Source organism: Dermacentor albipictus, chromosome 7 (assembly GCF_038994185.2).
Source record: "Dermacentor albipictus isolate Rhodes 1998 colony chromosome 7, USDA_Dalb.pri_finalv2, whole genome shotgun sequence".
In the NCBI taxonomy this organism is placed as follows: domain Eukaryota; kingdom Metazoa; phylum Arthropoda; class Arachnida; order Ixodida; family Ixodidae; genus Dermacentor; species Dermacentor albipictus.
In genome coordinates this window covers 5,235,873-5,261,561 of record NC_091827.1, presented here as the reverse complement: position 1 = coordinate 5,261,561, position 25,689 = coordinate 5,235,873, and the positions used below count along the sequence as shown (strand labels likewise).

Below are 25,689 nucleotides of genomic sequence, written 5' to 3'. Positions count from 1 at the left end.
GATATTCAAGATGCAAACTTCTTGTCTTGTTGCCAATGATTTCAACTACCAATGCCTGAGATATGGGTTGTGCTCTCTCTCCTATAATTGTGCATATAGGCTTATGAAACACTGATCGAAGAGAGAGGTGTATATGCATGACCTTGCTTTTTTAAGCACTTGAAAATGCAATGACCTGTAAATACTTTTTCCTCATGTACATTAAAGCTATCTTTCCTACAAAGAGTTGTCTGCTGTTTGTATTAAGTAGCAGTAAAGATAAATAAGTGGACTTCTACCAATGATCATTTCATTCTTTATTTCTTGGGAATTATTTTCTGTTGAGCCATCTCATAATTTATTGCAAAAAGAATTACTTATTGTCTCCCTGCATCAATGTGTGTGTGTTCGTTCATTCATTTAAGTACCTTGAGTACCAAAAGCACAGAACTGACGTAATAGAAAAAGTTCAAAACGGGGCACTTGTTCATTCAATGTGTGCCAGGCAGGAAAATGTTTCACCCCTCTTTATGCAAGCATGCGTGGCAGCTCTGGCTAGCCAGCGAAAGGCAACCTGCCTGAAGTTTATTTTTCGTTTTTTTTTTCACAACTTAATAAATATAAATAAGGACGAATACCTGAAACTTCCAAACTGCCGCTCTAGTAGAGCTAATAACGGAAAATGGATACGCCTGTTCCTCCCACGTTGTAACAGGTCTTAAGTATTCATTTTTTTCCTTCAACCATCAAAACCTGGAATGACCTGCCAAATGACATTGTCAGTGCTGAGTCAGGTTATTCCTTTTTATCCCTTCTGGAATCACATTTTGAATTGTTGCTGGACTAAGCTATCAATGCATGGTGATGCGGACAAAGCATCGCCACAAATAAATTATTTCTTGTTCTTACCAATCCATTAGTGTTTGGTGTGCAAAGATAAAATAAAAACGTTGCATTGCGCATATACACACTATTCTGTTTCAGTGCTTGTTTTATGTTTATTTTTATTGTTGCTAGAATAATCTACGTAGATACGAATTATTCACGCTTTCCGCTTAGGACGGCGGTATGGTACTTGATGCGATCGCTTCCCGGTGTTGCAAAGATTTCTGTTGCTGTTTTTTTATGTCGAGCTATTTATTAAGTCTATATATGCTCAAGTTTAAATGTTCAAAAGTACAGTTTCTGAAATTTAATTTTTCCTTTTTTTTCTGCTATGGTTACATTGCATTCTGACTTCCTTCTCCCTGAATTCCTGCTGCTTTTCCCCATTCCATGTCTTGCAAGGCCCTTTTAACTTCATCGCTAGTTATAGGAGCCTCTGTACTCTGTTCATTACTACTTCAAATGGAGGTCTTCTGTCTGATCTCTTGAGTTGGACACTTTCATTCTTTGTCATTTGTTTATTAGGTCCTTTGTTACTTGGAAGAGCTTACCTATTGGTTGCCTTGGTGCCTTACCTCTCACTTCAGTTGCTGCTTCTGAAGCCAGCCTAATCGCGGTTTCATGCATTGCCTCTATGTCATCTTCATCTTTCTGTTTTAAGGCTGCATATTTGTTTGCAAGTGTCAACCTGAATTGGTTTGCTTTTACCCTTACTGCATTTAGGTGGGTCTGTTTCTTCCTCACCAATTTCGCTCTTTCTCTCCAAGTTAAGGTGAATCCTAGTCCTCACTAATCGATGATCCCTGCTCTTTGCCCTACCTAACACTTCTACATCCTGCACTATGCTGGGATCAGCAGAAAGTATGAAATCAATTACATTTCTTGTTTCACCATTAGGGATTTTCCAGGTCCACTTTTTGTTTCAACGCTTCCTGAAGATGTTCATTACTCGTGGCTTATTCCTTTCTGCGAATTCAACCAACATCTCTTCTCGAGTGTTCCTAGAATCCACGCTGTAGTTGCAAATTGCTTGTTCCCCGGCCTGCTTTTTCCCCACTTTTGCATTGAAATCACCCATGACTACAGTACACCGAATTTGCACTTTTGGCATCGCTAATTCAACATCTTCATAAAACTGTTCTATTTCTTCATCGTTGTGACTGGAGGTTGGAGCTGTTTTGTACTACCTTTATTCTATATGTCCTATTCAGCTTTGTTACGACTGCTGCTGCCCTCTCATTAATGCTGTAAAATTCATCAATGTTGCCTGCTATTGTTAACGGAATGGGAAGCCAAGGCTGGCAACAGAAGAGGGAAAGATGGCGGCCGCGAAGGAAGGCAGTCGTCACAGTGTCTTGAACTCTTTTTTTTTTAATTTTATTCATCTATTAAAGAGCGCCCTTCTTTAAAATATGTGTGTCTGCGAAGAAATTCCTAACATCTCAGAATTGGGATACACCGAAACCTTCGTGGTGAAGCGATCCTGGAAGCCAATGTCGTGGGATTGCGTCGACGGTGATGCTCGCTGACTTTTCAACGGACACTGCATTGGTGCCGTCTTCGTGAGGTACTGAGCGTAAAAGGGACCCTTTGTGTTGCCTTGAAAATGTGTGTGCAGACGTTCTGTGTGATGTCTATGAGACGCAACGGTATTGTCTTCGTGAGGTACCGACATCGAAAATGTGAGTCTCCGTGCCGCCTCAGAAACGTGTGTACAGACGCTCTGTGTGACGTCGGTAAACCTAGACGCTTAGTTGGAGGCGAAAGACTGTGTGTACGCCTAGGGAGATGCCTAGACAACCCTGAAGATGGCAGACGGCGGCGGAACTCATGAAAACCAAATGATGCAAGCTCTGCTGGAGCAAAACCGGTGGTTACTGGAGCTCCTCAAGAGGAAACCTAAAGCGTTCCACGTTTTGCCGGACCTGAATAAAACTATCCACGATTTCAATGGTGAGGACTCATCCCAAGAAGCTGGGGCGTGGCTGAAGAGTATCGATTCCATGGCAGTCCTGCATGGCTGGCCGGGCAGCTTCAGACTAGCAAACGCCAGGCTTCACATGAAGGGACCTGCTCGATTTTGGCTTCAGGCCCGTGTCGATGACTTCACTACGTGGGAGGACTTCAAGATTGCCTTCAAAAAGACATTTGTGGGCCAGACAAGCACGGCCGAAAAGTGGAAGCAAATGCAGGAAAGAGTCCAGATATGGGGAGAGTCCATCATGGCATACTTCCTTGAAAATACCTTGTTATGCAAGAGATTGGGCCTCGGTATGCAAGATACCAAGGAGCAAGTTTTGGTGGGGCTGCAGTTTAGAGACGCATGCATCTCCGTGATGGCGAAGGAACCCAAGAATGAGGATGAATTGCTGGCAGACTTGTGAAGACTGGAGCGAATAAGCTAAGCTGGAATGCAGAATCCACCTGGAGCCAAGCCGCAAGGTGGTGATCCAGGTGCCACGACACCTCATGCCAAGCCTCCGACCTCAAGATCTTGGGCTGCCATGCATCCACTTGAGCAAGTGATCACAAATGCATATGTCACAGACCAAGCAAGTGGTGGGAGACCACCGAAGAAAACACCAGAGCCGCCCAAGCGTGATCAAGCGGAGCGAGAATTCTACAGTTGCGAAACGTATGGGCACATAGCGAGAGACTGTCCAAAAACAGACCCTGTTGGTAACTTCGTGGTGAATGAGAATCCAACAAGTGACAGTGGTCCATCAAAGTTCCTGAAAACTATGACCATCAATGGAACTCACCTGCTCTCGGTGATGATTGACCCGGGAAGTTCAGACTGTACATTGCGTCATCAAGCGGCTGAAAAGTGCAGCCCCCAAGTTGTGTGCAGGGCCCAAGACTTGTATGGGTTCGGGAACACCGACAGATCTACTGTTTGGTCTATTGGGACCTCGAAGCCTTCCAAGGAACCACTTCGTGTCAAGGAAACCATTGTACTGCCCAAAAGAACTGTGTGTTGGGTGACACTGAAGACCAGTAAGAGTGAAGGAAATGTTATCTTACCTAGTGGGCCTGGTAAGGGAATGCTACTTCACATCGAACACGGAAGGGATATCCATGTTAAACGATGAGGTTGAAGACCAACAGCTGATCAAGGGAAGTTTGTTGGCTCACACTGAACTGCTTTCAGGGAGCGAAGAGTCAACCCCCGTGAGACCTGTGCCTCAGCCGAGGCCCATTGATCATAGCATGCTGAATGTCGGGAAAGACGTCAATGAACAACAAGTAGATGCACTGCTAAAGATGCTAAATGAATACAGGGGCTGCTTTGCACTGAATTTGTCAGAGTTTGGGTGTTGTAACCAACTATAAATGACTATCACAGAATATTCCGGAAGCACTCCAATCAGCTGCAAACCGTATACGACTAATGGAGAGGAAAGAGAAGCAATGCAAGAAATTGTCAAAGAGTATAAAGCGACTGGCATTGTAACCGAAAGATCCTCGCCATACGCTAGCCCAGTGCTACTCTTTAAAAAGATCATTGGAGAAAATCGTCTAGTCATAGACTATCAACGGCTAAATAGCCAGACGATGCCGGAACACTTTCCCTTGCCATACATTTATGACCAGCTGTGATGACTGTCCGGAGCACGAATGTGCTGTGTGTTAGACTGTGCAAACGGATACCTTCAGCTTCCACTGAGGGAGGAATCGAAGGCCAAAACTGCATTCATCGCGCCTGATGAGACCGGGTAGTTTAAACGTATGGTGTTCGAGTTGAGAAACGGTCCTGCTGTATTTCAACGTCTAATGAACAAGGTCCTCGGATCTCTGCGCAACACTGTAGTATTCTGTTTTGTGGATGACTCGCTGATTCCAGCCAAGGACTGGGAAGACTTGCTGGTTCGGCTCAAACAAGTACTGGATGCTCTACGAGCTGCTGGTCTAACCCTGAAGATATCCGAGTGTGTGTTTGGAAGTGACGAACTCGACTACTTAGGTTTCACGATTGTGAAAGGCTACCTGCAGCCAGGTTAAGTGAAGCAACCAGCTATATTGGACGCTAGCATGCCAACTGATGTTCAGTATCAAGAGATTTCTGGGTCTGACAGGATTTTTCAGATGGTTCATTCCCCATTATGCCCTGAAGGCAGAACCACTTACTTCTCCGACCAAGAAAGACACAAAGATTATATGGGGAGTGGAGCAACAGGAAGCTTTCAACCAGCTCCGAAGAGAACTGACAGAGCCTTCGGTTCTGAAGTTGTATGACCCTTCGGCTCCAACAGAACTCCATACGGATGCAAGCAAACATGGACTTGCGGTAATGATCCTTCAACAAGATGAGTCAGGATGCTGGCACTTGATGTTTTGTTTCAGTAAACACACCACTGAGGCTGAGAAGAATTACCATGCGGGAAAACTGGAGCTGATGGCAATAATCTGGTGTATGGAAAGACTTCGTCCATTCCTCCTAGGCATTCTGTTCACGCTGGTAACAGATTGCCAAGCAAATGTGTATGTGAATGCGCATAAGACTCTTGAACTACATATATCAAGGTGGTTCGACTTACTTCAAGAGTATGACTTTGAGGTGAAGCACTGAGCAGGTGAGAAAATGGCACATGTGGACTATTTGAGTCGTAAACCCGTAGGAGCGCCGCAGGACACGCTCGATGAGTTTGTCGAGACAAGGATCGAAGTGTGCCTTGCCTTGAGTTTAGAGGACCAAGTTGTGATCATCCAGCGATCTGATGTGGACTTGGCTAACCTCGCACGAATTCTCGAGAAGCCAGTCAAGGAAAGGACCAAGGAATAAAGCGTCAAGGTCAAAAACCTATGACTGAAGGATGGAAGACTATTTTAACGTGGAAGAAGACGGACGACTCCTTTTCATGACGCCTAAGAGCATTCGTAAAACACTGTGTCAGGTTTCACGACTTGCAGGGGCATTTTAGTACAGACCAAACAGTGACGAAAATCAAAAAACTTTATTGGTTTCCTCGAATGAAGCGCTACCTGGACCAGCACATCCATAGGTGTTGCAAGTGTCTGCTCACAAGGATTCCAGGAGTGAAGAAACCTGGACTTCAGCAGCTGATACCACCTGGGAAGAGAATTTCAAGTTGTACACGTGGACCATGTTGGTCTGTTTGTGAGAAGTTCCAAGAAAAACAAGTGGATCTTGGTGCTGGTGGACAATCTGACCAAGTTTGTACGTCTCCACCCCGTGCAAGACACCTCAACGAGAAATATACCATGGTGCATGCAGAGTTTTATAACAGAGTTCGAGTATAACAGAGCGCATCATCTCAGATCATGGTTCCTGTTTCATGTCCCACGGCTTCGAAGCCTTCTGTCAGGAAAATGGTGTGGCTCACACACTGAAATCTGCTCACCATCCAGGGGCTAATGGTTAGGTGGAGCGTGTGAAGCGAACTCTGGTACCGTGTGTTATGGCTACAATCAAGGACCCGACTCTCAAGGACAGATTTCAGAACATCAATGAGTTAGAGAGCTATCTAAACACTGCATACAATGCCTCAACAGGCACTAGCCCTTTCAGGCTTCTGCATGGATATCAACCAAGGATGCAGGATGGTGTCCTCAGATGGCTAAACACGGAGAATAATGAGTGGGTATGTCCGGATCAACTTCAAGATATGGCTCGAAAGAGAATAGTGAGCCAGCAAGAAAAGTCGAAGCAGTACTTCGAGAAGCATCACTCCACAGCGGACAAGCTGAGTGTTGGAGAAATAGTGGTCATGCGCTGCGTTCCAGAGCACACCGGCGCCCCAACAAAACCCAGAAGTTCAGAGGTCCACTGACTGTGATTGAAATACTCCCAGCGGACACCTACAGAGTGACTGAGATGAACGGAAAGATGAACGGAAAGGGTCTACTCGACTAGCGACCACATCAGCCAACTGAAGAGATGGGATGGAAGATGCCAAGAACTGTCTGACAAATCAAGCTCCGACGAGGAAGACAACATGCCGAGACGTAGCACACGCGTGTCCAAAAGACCTTTGTATCTTCGGTACTATAACGTGTAAACTGAGCACAGTTCGCTGTCAGAATGGCCGTGTGTTAGTGGAATCGGGAGCCAAGGCTGGCAACAGAGGAGGGAGAGATAGTGGTCGCGAAGGAAGGCAGTCGTCACGCTGTCTTGAACTCTTTCTTTTCTTTTATTTATCTATTAAAGAGCGCCCTTCTTAAAATCTGTGTGTCTGCAAAGAAATTCCTAACACTATGTCCTTATGGATTAGGAATCCTACTCCGAACTGCTTCTTATCTGTTAGTCCTCTATACTAGAGGACGTGGCCATTTGTGAGCACTGTATAAGCCTCACCAGTTCTTCTAACCAACTAAGGCCAATTATATCGAAAGCAATGCCTGATAGTTTCTCAAAGAATCCCGCTAGGCTAGCTTCACTCCAGAGAGTTCGAGTGTTAAAAGTTACAAGGGTCAGTTTCCATTGGCGGCCTTTCTGTGTCCAGACATTCTTGGCACCCTCTGCTGCGTTACAGGTCTGACCACCGCCTTGGTCAAGTGCTCCGCAGCTGCTGGGTCCCAAGGACTATTGGTTGATCGAAAGAGTCATTTGGGAGGGAGTGGCCAAATACCACACTAGTGAGGCCAATTCCTGTTCTGGTGAGGGAGTGCCTTTTGTTGAAGCTTAGTGGGTCTTCCTAATCTGGTTGTACCTCGATTAGTGTAGCCCCATTTACTCTCGGCGTTTTTGCCCATATCAGGTGCCACTCCAAGCATGGATTTGGAGTGGCGACATTATGGTCACATTATTTCCTTTGCCTAGCCTACCTATCATACAAACAACTCGTATATTCCAAGTATGTATCACAAAAGAACTATAAACATAAATTAGTATGTCCAAGGATACGCACGCGCTAGTGAGAGGAGGCTTAGTGATAACTGTCATGGTTAGCTGAGTGAAAGTCTTGGCATGTTACTGCACATTTAACATATTACAAGCGATGAAAGAAAAACTTGCATTCGTTCATACACAAACTCGTAAACATAAGCAACAACGAGCATTATGAAATGAATAAAGTCTAAAGCAGAATGATATGGCATCAGCAGTAAGCAGTGTTTTCCACATATGTTACCCTGACAGCAGCAGTGTACATCCTCTTTGGAAATATATTTGAACATATATAAATTGGAAGCTTAGACATATTGGTAATAACCTTTAACAGAAAACCGCAATATTGCATCTTCTTTTTCCTGCTGTATGTGTTTGGTGAAAACAAATTGAGTTGTGTTCAGTGTCCACATGGAAAGACTTGCCACAGCAGCTTGATGGCTATGGTGTTCTGCTACTGAGCAGGTCATAGGTTTTATCTCCAGCCACATTCTGATGAGAAAGTATCTTGCATAGCCCCAGCTTTGCTCTTGGATGTAATACCCTATAAATTAAAATCTGCGTGGAGAGGGATAAAAACTTACCATAATATCCCAAGAGATAGCTCACCTAAAATCTAGAGCAAATAGGGTGAAAAGATAGAGTGGGCTAAGTTTCAGTGTACCATCGAAAGAAGTTAAAGGGCCCCTGAAATGGTCCGGACAAATTTTGTAGACGCGTAGGGTACAGCTAAAGTTAATCATTCGCACCACAATTTGTGTGAAGCGTCTCATTAAGAGAGCTACGGACAATTACAAGTTACCCTCCTCCATAGTCATGCATTTTCTCCTCAACTCGTTTGCCAAGTGATCGGGGCTAAGCTCCACCTTCACTGACTCTGCGTCATGATGGCACGTCATGCCATCAACTTCCGTTTCTCTAGGAGTGAGTGCACAAAGCCTCTCCAAGCTCCCCACCTGTTGGCGCAGAGCTTGGAGAGGCTTGGCAGTCGACCCCAAGCGAAAGCATTCTGTCGCAGCACCAAACGTGTCTGGTATTCCAGTGACCACAGGCGACCTGGGCGTTTAGACGGATGGCTGGAGGCATAAACTCAAGCTGATGAAGGAACTTTAGCGCAGACGTACGTGAGCGACCTGATCGGTCTGCACGGTCCAGCCACCTGTTGGCGCAGAGCTTAACCAGCCAAACAAAGCGCTAATATTGCTCTAACCAAGTGCAAAACATTATAGACATTTATGAAAACAATGTGTTGATGATTACACTCCTGCAAAAAATTTACACCAGTAGCAAAGATGAATACAGTTTGTTACTGCTACTGTGTGTGGTTGAGCTCTGTGCCACCAGGTGGCTGCACCATGCAGACCATTCACATTTGCGCTTCTGCTCATTCCATGAAACGGCATGGTCAAATGGCCAGGCCCCTTGCTCTTGCATTTACCCGAATACCAGACTCGCGAAACGCTATTGCGGTAGTAATCCTCCGGTGTAAAGTGACGGCCGCAAATGCGCAAATCCTGGTGCCGATCGGATAGCGGCAGTCCGATGTGCTGCAGCCGGTCCGCCCATCTGCTGCCTTGCAAAGGGACATGGTGTCGCAGCTTGACATATTGTCAGTTGCTACGTTTGCGGCCCACAACGCAACAAAGTTGTATCATGGTGATCACGAAAAGACAGACCGACTCTGACCGCGGAGCTCTCGTCAAAATGGAGCACATTGTAACACAAGCAGACAGTGCTTATTGTGTGCCAGAACTGCTTACATGTAGTGAGAAATTGTTCTTGTGCATTCTCTTTCTATTACTTTCTTTCTATAGAAACAATTAACTAACATTCCAACTATGATGGACATTTGTCCACCATAATGTTGGAAAAATTATTGATGACACACCCTGGGCAGCCAATCAGATAGCTCACCCTACTAATGTCATTGGGGTAAATTACATTAAATGGGTAGGGGCGGCTTAAAATTCGGCTGAGCGATGTGCTGCGATCAAGCAGTGATGTACATTTTTAAAACTTTATAATAAATTGCACGCTTTATGCAGAGCACTTAGATGCATCAATTAATGATCAGAAGGCCCTACTCTAACGACTCAGTACATTTGTACAAAATTGTCAAAACCGTTTCAGGGTCCTTTTAAAAAAAAAACATTGCAGCGAAAGGTTGTGAACGTTTGGTTAGAGCATGCCCATGTTCAGTCTTCCTCAAAACCTTCAAAAGAACGGTTACCATCACTGTTCCATTGTCTCACTTCAGTTCCATTGCCTCAATTGCTTGTGGTCTGCCCCAAATTGATGGATAGTCTTGCACACATTGCTGTCAGTGTTCCAGTGCCTATGGATCGCCTCTACTCTCTTACATCATGAAGCTCTGTTCATCCAGACATCCTTGTCGCTCTGCAACAAAAGATAAAGTGACCAAGTTTTGCAAGTTCGGGTATTTTTCAGCGTTGTTCACTTATCTCCTGTGGTACCTAGCTTCTGCCAAGGTCACCATTGCAGCAAAGGGGGATGAACCAAAGATGAGTGCCCTTCCCAGCCACCATTATTTTTCATCTGTGGCAGCAACTAATTGACTCTGTTTTTGCCATTGTTGTTAGTATTGGGGTGGCGGTGCCACCTCTACAGGGCAGTAGGTTTACGAGAAGTGGGCTATCTCGGTGTTTTGGAAAAAACAGCAAATCATTCCAGAAACAGGGGTGGGTTTTTTGGTAGGGGGGAATGTCTTGTTATATTATGGTAGGGTTTCACAGCAGTAGATTACATTCCAGGTAAATTTTGTTCTCATTAGGAGGAAAAGAGCAAAAAAATATTCTGTGGACCCACAAGACTTTTGCATTCATAATTATTTTTACTTCTGCTGCTAAATGTTGACATGGTACAGGAAATAAAAAGGGGGTGGGAAGGGACCTTCGTAAACATTTGTGCAAGCAGCAACATTTGTAACTATACACTGGTGGCAACTTTTATTCCATTTCTTCTTTATTTTATTCACCTGATGTGGACATTGTTCATTCCCAACCTGAGAAACGAACATATTTGCTCTAGGAGGTACATGTGAGCACGACATGGAAATAAAGACTTTGTAGGAGGCAGTAGGAAAGAACAGAGCAAGCACTTTCTTTCTTAATCCTTCCTACAAAATCTATTTCCATGTCGAAGTAATATGTACCCCCCTAGACTTAAACCAACTCACCCAACAACATATTCTACTCAACTACATTTGCTCTGCTTGTGGCCACCATGGCACTACTGACAAAACAGCTGTGTGCAAATTTTCATCCTTTATTCCTTTTTATAAACTCATGTAGGACTAAGACATAAATGTTCATTCTTATATAGAAATCTTGCAATTTGATGGAGTAAAAGGTTTGTGAACTTTCAAATACACAACAAAGGTCACAACCAAAATCCATCCCTGCTGTACATACCCATCAGTTAAGACCACCCCTGAAATTGTCGCAAAATATTTTAAAGGACATTGACAGCAAATTTTTGTATTCTACACTGATGTACTTGTGTACCTATTGTTAGCAACGAAAGCTTACAGGACACGGGTCTCATGACAAATGTGAATTTGTGGTCTGTTAAGGCATGGTGCTTCTAATTCAATAGATCAGTGCAGGTTGCAGAAACTACTACACATTGAACATTTGAAGTCGACGCTAAGTGCCCAGGTTTTGCAGAAGTTCAATTTCATTTTCTTCAAATTCTGTGCCCTGTAAACTTTTTTCGCTGATTGACACTCTACCGCAGAAAAGTAGCAGTCGACATTGGCCAACTGGCCTTTGCTCTTTTGCTGTAATCTGTGCACTTGTCAACAAACGAAATGCAATAACATGAGTGCATGGTTTTCATTCAGTACAATTGCTGCATGCTTTAAGGGGTTATGAAAACTCGCCAGGCACACACAGACATTTGTTCATTTCATGTGGAGCTAGCATTTCTGCAGGATTGAGAAGTTTCCATGCTACTATGTGGCGTGTATAGTGTTAACAGCTGCACAATCAAGTTGCAGCATTTCGGTAAGCGTGCCTGAGCTGCAACAGACACCGTGTTGCAGAAGTGCAAAGGCCGCTGCCCTCTTTACACTTTGCCAGCTTAGACCGACATTGATTGGTTTTTCACTGGTGGTAGGAATAGGAGGAATCTTTACTTGGCGCTTCCATCTTCAAGTGATTGGGAAACACAGAGATGCCCCTTTGTCTTCACCACTGGACTGATATTTTAAAGGGACACTAAAGTGAAAAATGATTTCTTCTGCATCAGTAAATTACCGTTCTACAACACCAAAAACACCACTCTTACAACGATAAGACGTTTGGTGAGCCAGAAAAAGCGCAAGAACGAAATACGGGTGGCGACACCTACTTGAGTTCCCGCACCTGGGGGCTGTGACGTCATGGATTTTGATGGCATCTTCTAGGGCCTACTAATTATATATAGAGGTACAGATTGACTACATTGTGTTCTAAAGGAATCAAATATTAAACATGGCAAGTTTCGGGAACCTTTATTCAGCCAACGCCGCCCAAATGCGAAAACATACTTTGGAATCCCTGACGTCACGCTGACGTACCGGGGCTGGGGTTTCGGCGCGAAATTCAAATACTGATACTTGGACCTTCATTTTCTCATCTAATAATCAAACTATTTTTTTGAAATGACTGCCTGCAGGGTTCTCAAACAATGCTCCATTACTCTAAACTGATTTATTGTTTCCCTTTAGTGTCCCTTTAAACTCAGTTTGTTTAATTTTATGGCAGAAGCTAACATTTAGCGACTGTTGGCAGCAGGTTGTTTTTTTACTATTAAACTTTTTGTGAACATTGCCAAAAGTCTGAAAATTTCAGAAAATGAAGGATGAAGTTTTCAACTTTTCCGGTTACTTAAGAGCATGGAAGCCACATTTACGTAAATGTGTTTGTTAGAATGCCTAGAGCGGTCAAAATTAAACTTTGCGCATAGCTCTGAAATGTATAAATAATTTGTGCATGCAACCTTTGCAAAACTTCTGTCGTGAGACGACTCCACAAAAACATTCTACATTCTTGTAGTACCTGTATCACATGGGGCTGCCTAGCTTTATGTGATCTATATTATATTCATTTTTGTGCCTTGTAGCGAAGCCCTGAATTAAAATAATATTGTTTTATGTGAGCAACTGGCATACCGTTTGTTCACTGAGATGCTCTAGGTGGAGTTTACAAAATTGAAACATCTCTTGACACTGGATGGGTTAAATGAATAAAATAAGCTCCTGCGGTCACTAGAATTTAACTGCCCCATTTAAATGTGGCAGATTTTATTTGAACCTGATAAGAGATTACCTAATGAAAGCATTTTCTTGCATTTCACATGTATTTGAATTGGTAAGAAAATTCGGGGTGGACCTAAGCTAAAGTGTCGTCTTAAATCCCAGTTTTGTTGCAGGCAAATTCCAGGGTGAACAGTGTCTTAATGCGCAAGAGCTGCAACAAGCACACTGACATTTACTCATTTGTTACAGACTGAATGCCTCTGGAGATTGCTCAATATGTGATAGGAGGTCATAAAGCTTTACTCTCTTCGCCATAAACTGCCTATAAGTGAAAGGTTTGTTGCAGACATTAATTTGCTGCTGACTGTAGGCTGTAAGTACACGCTGAGCTCATGATACACTGATTGCTATATTTTCTGTTGTATATTATTTGAGGCACTACTGTTAACATCCCATAGAAACCAGAACAAAGGCTTATTTCGTGACAAAATATTTCACACAACATTCTACTTTACCGATATACAAATAAAGAGAAAATTTGATTTGTGCTTTTTTCAGTACCATAAACCTGATGCAAAGCTTTGCAGTCTGAATGTAGGGATGTATTCTAGCTCTGACCCGTCCTGAATGGAAGACCTTATGTGCAGGGTGTTTATGATGAATATGACTCTGCTGTCTTGTCAAAGTAAAACATGCGCCGTAAAGGAGGCTGAACACACTTTATCTGGAAGCCCTCATCACAGTCGCTGTCTAGAGGCCAAGCTTTAATAGCTGGAAGTAGGGAAGGAGAGTATAACCACATGTTTTAACGCGATACCGTCAAGGGCCCCGTGTCGCAGAAAATCCGGTGTCTGCGTCCAGCGTCGGACGTCGCTTCGGTAAAAAGAATTGCTAACCACGCATACCCAACCACGCGGGCCCTCCATGCAGCACAAGGAAGTTACTTAATTGAATTTCTCATGGTAAAATACGTAGAACAACTTACACACAACCTACAGACATGATAGCGTCGGATTGTAACATAATTATCTTACGCGGAAACTCAAACTCAAACACCTTTTAACGCAATAGTGTTTTCCAGCTGCTGTTTCAGGAGGAGCGGCACGGACCCCTTGGTTCCTTGCACACCATAAAGAAAAAGGGGGGGGGGGGGGACCACAAAGCTTGTCTTTGTGCATAGCGTGCGCGGCCAGCGTTCCAGGGTGTGTACCAACCGGGAAAACCGGCAGTTCTCAGGGATTTTGAATAGTCTGGAAATTTATGCTTCTGTCAGGGAAAATTAGCTGTAATGTTATTGAAATGGAGCTAAAGTCGCACTAATGCTGGCTCGAGTAACAGAAAATTATCGTAACGAATCGTCTTTGACGACGTGTCGTCGGCTGAAGGAGTCGCCAGTGTACAGTCGGCAACCGATTTTCCGGACGCCCGATTTACTATGTGCCCCATTGAGTCGCTGCTGAAGCGCGTATGAAGTTTTGGACGCAAGAACCGTTCGTCGCCCGATTTTCCCGTCTGTTTGCCTTGACCGCAGGTGCAAAACGGCTTTAAGCAAAGCCACCACCGCCGCCACGTTGACTATCTGGCCGCCTCGAACCGGCCCTCTCGCACGTAGATCCGTTGGCAGCCGTAGCCACTGCTGCAGCAACGCTAGGCCTAGCTACTTCGACGTTCGCTGCTGTTAGCAATTTTCTGCTGTCAGCAATGGCGCGGATTCAGCCTTTGTAATCTTCGCTATAGAACTGTGTAACACCTGTGTCTTACCATTACTCACCTACGGGGCAGAAATCTGGAGGCTTACGAAAAGGGTAAGAATGATGGGTGGATAAGAAGAGAGCAGATTGGGTGAGGGAACATACTCAAGTTAATGACATCTAGTTGAAATCAAGAAAAAGAAATGGGCAGGGCATGTAATAAGGAGAGAAGGTAACCGTTGGCGATTAATGGTTATGGACTGTCTTCCAAGGGAAGCGTAGCAGGGGGCGGCAGAAAGTTAGGTGGGCGGATGAGATTAAGAAGTTTGCAGGGACAACATGGTTACAATTAGCACATTACCGAGGTAGTGGAGAACTATGGGAGAGGCCTTTGCCCTGCAGTGGGCGTAGCCAGGCTGGTGATGATGAATCTTCGCTATTGGTTTCGGACCTCGTGAAGCACGACACTTTGAATTAGGCTGGTTTTCGAAAGTAGGCTTCGCCTCAATTCAGCGATGTTGCGCGGTGAAGCATAGGCTAAATATTGCGATGAAGCTTAACAAGTATGGGAAGGGGCAATTGTCACTGGACCTTAGTATGGACAGTTATAACTCGATCTAACGAAACCCGATTTTACAAGGTTTCCGATCTAACGAAGAAATTTCCATTCTCTGGCAGGTGCCCATAAGGTTCAGTGTTGCCGTCAACCCGAATTAACGGAACTAATTTGGCCGAACTAGATTTAACAAAGCTTTTCCTAAAATAAATGAATAAAAGAAAGCTCCGATCTCTTTCTAATTTTTACGCAGACGCGTTTTTCTTCGAGCGTGCGCTCTAAAGATACCGCGGTAAAACATCCAGGCACCCTAGTCGTGGCCCTAACTTTGTCTCGACGAGGCTGCACGCTGCGTACATGCACGGAACTGCGTACTCGACACCGCCTGGGTACGGGCGGAGGTGCTTGCTCTCGTTATTTCGTTGTTTATGCAACAGGTTGCTGGATTAGCGGCAAATGCGATGACGTGGTAACTTTTGCGTGTCACTACGTTGCAATTTTAGACTTCGAAGGACCGAAAAATTATTTTCTTGATTTTACAAGCTTCCCGATTTAACGAAATAATTAGAGGGTGGTATCACTTCGTTAAATCAAGTTTCAGCTGTATTCCTTAACTATACATGCGTGCACCCGCCATCTCCTATCCCAGTACGAGCACCGAGTGCCTTCAAAGCTTTGCGGATGTGCCTGTGGCTATTTGAGACCTTAAGGGCAGTAAAAGACATGGATTCATTTTTTTTCGAACTGCTCGATTTTTTGGACGTTTTCGCGACCCATAGAGAGCCCGAGAAATCGGATGTTGACTGCACAACTGACCAAGAGGGTGCTTCAAATTTTCCATGGGGTAAACGCGCAGCGGAAGGAGGACGAGAACAGAAAGAACTGACGCATTGGGGAATTAACAGGAAAGGAAGTGTGCCGCCGCTTTTTTGAAGGAGTTTGAGCTCAAAAAATGTTTTGGCTGACGCCGGGATGCAGTTGTCCCTCATCCAAACCAAACTATTTAAAGCAGTGAAATGCAACACTGAGACGTTGTGTGCGGGCTTAGAGTATGTCAGGACAGTTGAGGTTGACTTTCCAGCTGCTGAGAGAGAATGTTACTTGTGACAAAGTTTGGGCCTCATAACCAATCAGCTTGCTATTAGTTGATAAAGAGAGCTCATATTCGAAAATATTTGCTTCTGTATGCTCTGTAAGCATTTCTTTTTATTCGTATTTGAATATCTTTGGCTCTATTTGCAATGGGATTCACCATTTATTTATTTTTTTGAAGATAATTGGTTTGCTGCGTATTTTACTGACCCCTCCCTCCTCCTTTCCTCTTGAATAAGGTGAACAGTACTCCTTACTAATCAAATTGAATTAAGTCGTTGTTTTTTTATTTTTTAACGTACTTACTAGTGACAGCATCGGGCAACATTGTTTCAGCCCATCTTGACATAAGACAATGTTCTGTGTTGCTCAGGGAATTTTGGAAAGGCACTCAGGGAAAACCTGAAAAACTCGGGGAAAGTGGAAATGTCAACTTGGTAGACACCCTAGTTTCCCGGTAAACATAACGATTACATAAGCTGCAGTTGCCGGGAAGCGTGAGAAGCGCTCGGGGATCATTGAATGCTATCGCATTCCACTCTTAAAGGCAAAGCTTAAGCGTCTTCCAATTAGTGTGTGTGTATGTTACTGAAGCTTTCATTAGCTTTAAGGAAAAGTACCGATCTCGCTTGATGTACTTACAGCTAAGCATGCATGGCTGTAAGCAGAGCTTTTGCTTTTTTCCTGGGCAAACCTGTGCCTCGACATATCGTTTTGTTGGAGCAATATAGTTGGCAGCTGCAGGTTCATGTGTTACGATCTGATCATTTCCTTCAAGCGTGAAGACCATGTTTTCCTTGCCACACACACGCACACACACACTGAATCTTCTTCCTTTGCTTTCTCGATGTTTCAGCTGTGTTTACATGTACATATTTTGTGACAGCACTGTACAATCTCATCTTTACCCTTTAACTCACCCTTAACAAATAGTGTTTCGCTACAAACACCAGTACTCTGACCGGTCCTGTGAGTAATATCATTGCAGTTTTGATTTTCTGAAAGGGGCTAGATTTTTTTTTTTTATGTCCTACTATAGATCACTCATGTGACAGCAATAGGGTGCAACACAGCGCAATATTGCAGGATGACTTTCTGGCCTTGAGCTGTCCCAGGGCTGCAGGGAAGTTAGGGGAAAGGCCTGCCACGATTGTAATACATCTGAAGAGACCAGAGAAACCCAGCGTTTCCAAAATGTAGTGCTTGCAATTTTCATTAGTGTATTTAAGTTGTTTCATTTCGTCTTTGCTTGTATTTGGTACATTGCGGAAACTGCGGAGGCATTTCTGTTAACACGGTAAATTGCATTTGCCCGAAGTCGTGTGCAAGGCTTCCAAACACTGTCCACATTTTTCACAATTTAAATAATCTGTTTTTTAATTATGCTTCTAGCTCGAAGTAGCAGTCACTTGTAGCGAAAGAATGCCTAACAGCGATACATACAATATGAATGCAGTTTTCAGATCAAGTTAAGTAAAATATGACGCTAAGGCAAGACATGGATTACATAGACCTTCTTTGCCAGTTTGCATGTCGTCATATGGCTTTGTGTGCGTGTGTGTGAAGCTTGAACCGGCTCTTTAGCTGTCTTAATATGCTCCTGCATGAAGGTAAATCGCGTGAATCGTAAAGTTCGATCTTATAGCTCCCGACCTTTTTTTTCCCCCTGAATGCATCTAGGAATGTCATTACAGACAGTGCAGCCAGTTTTCCCATATGTGCCGGCTCTTACTATTTCATCTCCACAAGAATATGCGAGCGCTTTCTTTGCAGTTTCGTGCAGCGTTCAAAACGGCATGTGCAGAGCGTTACAAAACAGCGCGATGTCGCTTGGAGATCACATTGCACGCTTCCGGACAGCTGCGCGTGCTCGCATACGTGCTTGTCGTCGCTGATCGACCAGCCCGAAGAGCTGATAAAGATTTAGCGTAGCGGCAATTAGTGCCTCAAGGTTTCATCTGCGCACCCGCTCCAACGCATGCGCACGTGGCCAGGAGTTCTGTGTTGCAGTAGCGTATACTGCAAACGCACAAAGGACGTCGTGATCACGATGTGTTGAAGCGTTATACTGTTAGGGAGTCTTAGTACGCCGCTAATGATGAACTGTTATAGCTACCGCCTGCACCACCTGACAACTTTCGCAGGCGCTGAGCCGCGCCACTCGCGCACCGGGCGCGGCTGAGCGGCGTGCTGCACTCGTTATCGTACATCTGCCGGTGACGTAGGCGCCACTAGTGGTCACCACTCAAACGCCGTTACGCTCGCGTCTTAGCGGGCCTAGGTGCGGCTACCGAGCCTGCTTTTGGTACCCAGGAATGGCGGCCATAGTGGTGTCAACGTAAGTAGCTCTGCAGCGCACGTGTACTACAGAGGCGCGCTGTATAGTAGTCGTCGTCGTTCAGTTCATGGTATTGTAGTCCACCCGCCGCACGAAGACTGATCGGTAGAGGGCGTACCCGACGACCACGGCGACTGCAGCCACGGCGAGCGTGGAGCCGACGGCGATGGGCACCGTCTCGTCCTGCGGGAACGGGTCCTGGACGCCGGCCATGCGCACCTGGCTGCATCGGTGCGCTGCGTGGAGGGGTGAGACGTGAGGAAACGCATGCGCTCGCGCTGTGGCATCGACAAATTGTGTCAGCATGGTCCGGTATGAAAGAAAACACTCCGGAGAGCAGGTGCATCCACCGAGGGTCTAACCTCCGCCACCCTAAATATAGATTTCCTTAATTTATTTTTTATTCGTCTGCACATTGCATATTTACGGTGTTACAGTTTTCGCTAAGCTGCAAGATTCAAATATATCTGAGTTCGATCCGAATTGACTCGTCTTACCGCCTCGGACCACTTTGTAATACTGTCATTTATATTGCGCCAATGCATGTGGCGCCGACTATGCATTGCTGTCGCTCGCCATGTCCGGACGGTATGATGGTATGGATGGATGGTATAATGCTTAGCTATTCTGGCACGCCTACCGCACCTCCTGTCTGCGTCGGGTGCCTCGATGCGCGCGCATCTAGGCAACTTGGGACTGCGCTCAACAAGACGGCACCACATATAGAAAGGGGCTGCATCTAAGCCGCCCATGAAACTGCCTAAAGGCAATATGCACTGATGTAACACAGCAGCCGCGATTCGGCGAGCACGGTGCAAAGGTGCGCGTAATCTCGACGCTCAGATCTACAGTAGCATTGTGAAAGCTGTAAGATTATGACGTCCGTAGCGTCACGCGACGCTGCAGTGACTTCACCTTCGTACGAACTTACCTGGACCATAGGTTCCCTGGAACTCGTACGCCTGGATGCGCAGGTCCTTGAACTGCACGGCCACTTTGCGTCCTCCGCGTGAGTCCGTCAGCGTGACCAGCTTAGGCGTTGGACAAAAGTACGACTCGCCCATCGGTGTCTCGAAAAGTGTCATATTCTCTGGACTCCGGGCTGTCCGCTTGCCGGCTGCAGCATGGCGACGGTGGCTGTCAGCTTAGGTCTTGCAACCGCAGCAAATGCAGCGACACTCGAAATGCCCAGAGGTAGCTTTCATTGGAGAATTTTTGTCTGCCCGTAAAAAAATCGTGCATAAGCCGTTTCGGGATTACCGTCGACGTTAATGCTATCAGTATTGAAGCAATGTATCTGCATTGTATTGCCGCCGCCAAAACGCTTCAAGTATGGGGCGTGTGCTGCAGCCGGGCTCCTCTCTCGCGCTTTCCTCGACTCGCCGAGCCACCTGGCGCCGCTGCCGCAAAGTCCGCGCCCGGCGAGCGTCTGAGTACATATGACGTGGGTTCGATTCCGCCGTGCACCGGAGAAAATTTAAATGATTTTTTTTTTGTCGTTGAGAAGCAGCGCGTACTCCTGTGACCCAAGCTGTTATGATATAAATTAATTGAAGAGGGGCACATAACCAGTGACCCAAGTTGCGTGCGTGCGTTTAGATACTAACGGACAAACATGAAAGTGGGTGCAATTCGCAAAGAATCCTAATTGCGTTAGATAATCGCAGTTTAGGGTATACCGAAGTACTAGAGAAAAGTACGTGTACAGCATTGAAAGTGGCGTCATCTTATGAAACTGACTTCAACCAGACGATGAGCAAAACTAGAACAACGTGAAAGCAGGAGCCAACGTTTCAACAAGGGGACTTGTCTTCTTCAAGGCGACATATGCTTTCCTCGCCACAGCATTAAAAATGGGATTCTTGTAAAGGGCAGAGTGCGTACGGCGGGTGGGTGCAGCAACGAGCGAAGGTGTCTTAGCGTGTCGAATTGAGAATAAAGGAATGCTGTGCACAAGGCCAGGGGCCCAGCCGTCTGTCAACCTCGTGTCAACGCACGCGTGTTAGGCGGCGTGTCAACGGCGTATGACACACCGGCTGGAAAAAAAGAAAGGAAAGAAAAGGTGAAGAAAATACGCTAAGAAACCAAACTAAGTGTTGTTGCCTATAGCTTGAAATTTAGCATAGCGAATAGATTCTAAAGCTCCCTTTGAAACGTGTACGCCTATTGGTTGCAATGTCTTGAACTTATGGATAAGGTATGATTATCTGTATTTTCTTTCTCGTTCAGAACGGAAATTTGACTGTAAGATGTAGAGTTTTATCTCTGTCCTTTTAATCTGACGTTCATTGATTGTCCTGTTTCACCGATATCGGTGAAACAGGACAATCAATGAACGTCAGATTAAATGGACAGAGATAAAACTCTACATCTTACAGTCAAATTTCCGTTCTGAACGAGAAAGAAAATACAGATAATCATACGGGGAAACTGGACAATCAATGAACGTCAGATTAAACGGACATCGCGCGGACACAGCTTAAAAGCTTCCCGAAGTCGTCGCCGAGCATTTCAACCAACCAGGTCATAACTTTGATGAGCTTGAACTCTACATCTTACAGTCAAATTTCCGTTCTGAACGAGAAAGAAAATACACAGAATCATAGCTTATCCATAAGTTCAAGACATTGCAACCAATAGGCATAAACGTTTCAAGGGGAGCTTTAGAATCTATTCGTTATGCTAAATGTCAAGCTATAGGCAACAACACTTAGTTTGGTCTCTTAGCGTATTTTTCTTTATCTTATTGTTTCCCTTTTCTTTCCTTTTTTTATTTTTTCCAGCCGGCGTATCACACGCCGTTGACACGCCGGCTAACACGCGTGCGTTGACAGATGGCCCGGCCCCTGGCCTTGTGCACAGCATTCCTTTATTTTCAATTCGACACGTTAACACACCTTCGCTCGTTGATGCGCCCACCCGCCGTACACCCTCTCCCCTTTAGAAGTACCTCACCTATATTACTGTGGCGAGGAAAGCGTAAGTCGCCTTGAAGAAGACAAGTCCACTTGTCGAAACGTTGGCTCCTGCTTCCACCTTGTTCTCGTTTTGCTCATCGTCTTGAATTTCCATCTGCCGTCTTCTCCGTGTTTTTCCTGACTTCAACTAGAGCAAACAGATCGAATTATACATTCAACCACATGCTCGTGCCATGGCGTACGTTAGCAGGAATTACCATTTAATGTACGCGGAATTCCTTTTAATGCAACTAGCATTATGCGGGAACTTCACCCACTTTTGTGCACGTCCTTGATCAACCTCTTGGTCAACCACCTCGATGGTCCGAATAAACGTTTTCTCTCTCTCTCTCTCTCTCTTGATCAGTCCTCCAGAATGGGTATGCGCCATTGGGTAGGTGCCCGGATAGACAAGCAGATAGAAAGCAGGTGTGTGTGCGTGTGTGTGGAAAAAGAAGGCAAGGGAACTGAATGGTACCAAAGCGCGGCATTCAGCGAAGAGCGCTGAAGTACAGTGAAGTCAAGATGATGTCGGTAACAGAAAATTGAAGAAGTCGGTTACACAGAAGTGAAAATTTTGGCAGTACGGTGTGTCGCTACATTGCTTCAATGAAAATTGCATTATCCTCAACATTTATGGTGAGATCGGTGCTGCTAGAATTTTGTTCTTCTTTTTGGTAGTGCTAATATCACGCAGTTTTCACGCTTACCGTTCGTGGCACCCGGGAAGAAAGGAGAGTTTGTGTTGAACTGAATCTCCATACCGCTGACCTTCCATGATCCCCTGCCTTTGTCGTTCACCGGAGGAGTCTGAAGACAGAATAAATGTCGGCTCTCAGCGGTGTCTCTTCTGCTACGTCCACACAGAGCGGTTGTAAAATACGCCCCATTTGATAAATTGTCACTGCGTCAGTGACAGGTAAATAGTGCAGTAGAGGCTCCTCCCACAAATTCGCGTTGCGCCTGATCTCCGCCCCCCCAAAGAGAAGGCAGTGGCCCATAGCTCTACTGACAACCGGTTTTCAAGGCCCCTCGTGGCGTGACGGAAAGACGGCCTTTTGAAATTTCTCTGCCCATATTGGTTACCTTAGAAAACACCTGGAAAACCAGGGAAAAAGAAATTTGAGACGCAAACACGACGGAAAGAAGAGACACCACAGCGCTGGAATGGCAACTGACATATATTTGGAAAAAAAATAGAAAAACGAAAAAGAAAACGGATAAACTATCCAACACCAAACCGCTGACGCATGCGCAATGCTCTTAGCGAGGTACAAAATTCTTTAAATTGATGAACGCACCATTTTGCCCTACCTGTTTCTACTTTCTACTTCCTTACGTTTAAAGCTCAACCTTTTAGGAGGGATGTCTCGTTTTCACTCAAAAGAGATGAAACACTGATGCATTTTCCTTCGTCTTCCTCTGGGCGATAAAGAGATAGCTTTCCTGAAAGCTTGAGCTTTAAACATAAGGAAGTAGAAATAGGTAGGGAAAAATGATGTGCTCATCAATTTAAAGAATTTTGCACCTTGCTAACAGCATTACGCATGCGTCGGCGGTTCGGCGTTCGAGGGTTGATCCGTCTTCTTTCAAATATATGTCAGTTGCTAGTCCAGCGTTTTGGTGTCTCTTCTTTACGTCGTGTTTGCGTCTAAATTTTTGTTCGGTGGCTCTCTCAAATTTCAGTATGAACCAACTGGCCCCGCAAGCAGCACTTCTACCTGAAGAATGTTTTTAGCCGATTTTAATGATCTGTGAACTTTCAATTTGCCGTGTACATATTCCGGCAGCAGTTAGAACTGGCGATAACACTCGACAAAATGAAGAAGAAGCCTTACCTCGAAGTCTACTCCTATTCCTCTTTCGATGCAGATACACTTAAAACGCAGAAATGCTGTCGTTAAACAACCGCTGAACTAATTTTAAAACACTGCGTTTATGAGAGAGCTGAATTCTTCCGACTGCAGAAGCAGAAGTTTGATTGCACTATCAGTGCCACTTGTATGCGATGCTGACAGCGACAGCATTTCTTTACTCCCGTCGGGCCATGCATTAAAACCCGAAGGGACACGTTAGAGAACACCATGGTGCCAAAATTAATCCGGAGCGGATCCGTCGCTACGGCGTCCCTCATAATCCAATTCAAGTTTAGTACTTCTGCCACGATGCGATGTGCAATGTGAGAAAGTGGCAATGCTCAACACACTCGGAGGTTATGAAATATGGCACACCACAATGCCTCAAGCAAATACCTCGCCCTGTGTCTTCTGTGTACTATGGAGACAAACAGCAGTGGTGCACGAAAGGTAATGTTTAACATCAACTCACCACTCTCGTGTTAGACTAAACCTTGAAGAAATTGAGCCTTCGCCATCAACATCACCGCTGATTATCGTCAATGAAAGCAACCAGCACAGAAATCTTCGCTTACATCGATTCTACAATGCATGAGATCTGCGTATTTTTTTTTTTACATACATCCACCAACTAGCCCAACTTCCCGCTTTACTAATGCAGACTTGTATTTCTCTTTAACGACTGTTTAATCTGATCGCCCTTGCGATGACGATGATCACAGTCCTAGAATAGCCGTGCCGCTTTATCGAGCATTTGAAAATGTTCACTGTGTCAGGCATCGTGTTAATTCAACCAGAGGTAGCTCGACCTAGCGTCTTACTGCGCCCATGTACGTCAGCCTATTCGTTGTAGTACACATCGACTTAAAGAAGACTGCGCGCATGCGTGCCTTGCACATACTTACTCTGGAGAACATTAGGATGAACCGGAACACTGGCCACGTGAGTTCTAGAACCGGCTCCTGGTCCTCCGTGGCGCAGATTCCTTTGGCTTTGGCGCTTTCGGGCATTTTCAGGGTTACCGTCTGCGGTTCAATGAACACAAGGGGAAAAAAATATCAAGATGCAGCTAACATCTGCGAACGCTACTTGCGTGGGCTGTTGCATACCTCTGAGCACTGCAGACAGAACATTCTGACACATGTAGTCTGCTTTCATGCAAAATTATTGCAATCAAAGGGGTCCTAAACGCCTTTTATTCAAAACTGAGAACGCACCTGTAGTAAATGCGACGCCTGTCAATGAACATACCCCCGCATAACATTTTGAAAATGACCTCCCAATAACGCAGATAGAAAGAGCGAAATGTTCACGTTCCCCAATTTTCCTCGACACAGCATTTTCCTCGACTGAGGCCGTTCTTCACTTTTAAAGCGAGTACTTTCTTTGGCTCTTTCCCCAGCTTTGACGGCGTACGTCAGTTGATGGCCGCTTATGTGACCTTGAGGGTGACCTCGACACGTGCCTGTAGGAGCGCCTAGGAGTGCAAGACAGGCTGCAGGTGAGTGGCATATGCGCGACGCGTTATATTGCGATAGCATATATATGGACACTCCAAGCGAATTTGCGCCGTCGTTGCCGTGAGGCTCCGCATATGATATAGGCGTATGTATGTCATGCCATGCTACATGATATGCTGCATTTGTTGGTTATATTGCTGGACTATTCCATCTCTAAAGTTGCTCACACCAGGTCTCACATTCCTGACTAAATTATACCTGAGAATTTCGAGAAGGGCAACCGACAAAGAAATGTCGGGAAACAACACTCACAGCGCACACCTTTTATCTCAAATCTTCTCAGACTGTTAAGTATTAATTAAAAGTGTGAAACAATATCGGAGCTCAAACCTGTAACTTTACTGGCGTGGCTATTTATGGGCAGCTTAGCGGAGCCTGTGCGATGTTACTACATGCCCTATAAGGCGTGGCAAAGCTTTTAAAGGTGCCGGAAATTTCGACACGCCCGCATATACCGCGTCCGCATTAGTCGGACCCGCGTGTATTTAAAACGACGTCCGAGATGTTCAGGCGCAACGCTAAACCTTGATATCGCAGCCAGTGCTCCGCCCTTCGGACGAAATTGCCAATGGTCAAAGGTGAAATTTCGTTTCTAATAATTGGTTTCAAACTTGATTCACAGTATCCCAATGCTTTAACTATTAGGCCACGGACGCAAGTCTAAAAGGCCAAAATAAAATGTCCTCACGAATTCCACCTGCAAGTCAG

The 25,689-nt window shown here is 45.2% G+C and overlaps 1 protein-coding gene, 1 long non-coding RNA gene and 1 pseudogene across 5 annotated transcripts in view; 2 read left to right on the top strand and 1 right to left on the bottom strand.

Moving 5' to 3' along the window:
- Positions 1 to 2,672: 2,672 nt before the first annotated feature.
- On the top strand, positions 2,673 to 6,894 carry LOC135920768 (uncharacterized; annotated as a pseudogene).
- A 3,726-nt stretch (positions 6,895 to 10,620) lies between these two features.
- The window catches only part of LOC135920769 (lysosome-associated membrane glycoprotein 5), a 38,578-nt gene continuing 23,509 nt past the window's right edge, over positions 10,621 to 25,689 (bottom strand). Inside the window, exons 6-9 of the mRNA XM_065455019.1 lie at positions 24,367 to 24,486; positions 22,316 to 22,415; positions 19,580 to 19,765; positions 10,621 to 18,884 (exon numbers count right to left, since the gene is read on the bottom strand). Of these exons, the coding sequence (XP_065311091.1) occupies positions 18,709 to 18,884; positions 19,580 to 19,765; positions 22,316 to 22,415; positions 24,367 to 24,486 (582 nt within the window). The 3' untranslated portion in view covers positions 10,621 to 18,708. The remainder of the gene's footprint in view (positions 18,885 to 19,579; positions 19,766 to 22,315; positions 22,416 to 24,366; positions 24,487 to 25,689) is intronic.
- The window catches only part of LOC135920770 (uncharacterized), a 41,121-nt gene continuing 34,188 nt past the window's right edge, over positions 18,757 to 25,689 (top strand). For 3 of the 4 annotated variants that reach the window (XR_010570301.1, XR_010570300.1, XR_010570303.1), the window contains exon 1: positions 18,760 to 18,896. This is a non-coding gene — a long non-coding RNA (uncharacterized lncRNA). Of the gene's footprint in view, positions 18,897 to 25,689 lie in introns of all 4 variants that reach the window. The other variant, XR_010570302.1, reaches the window with a different exon arrangement.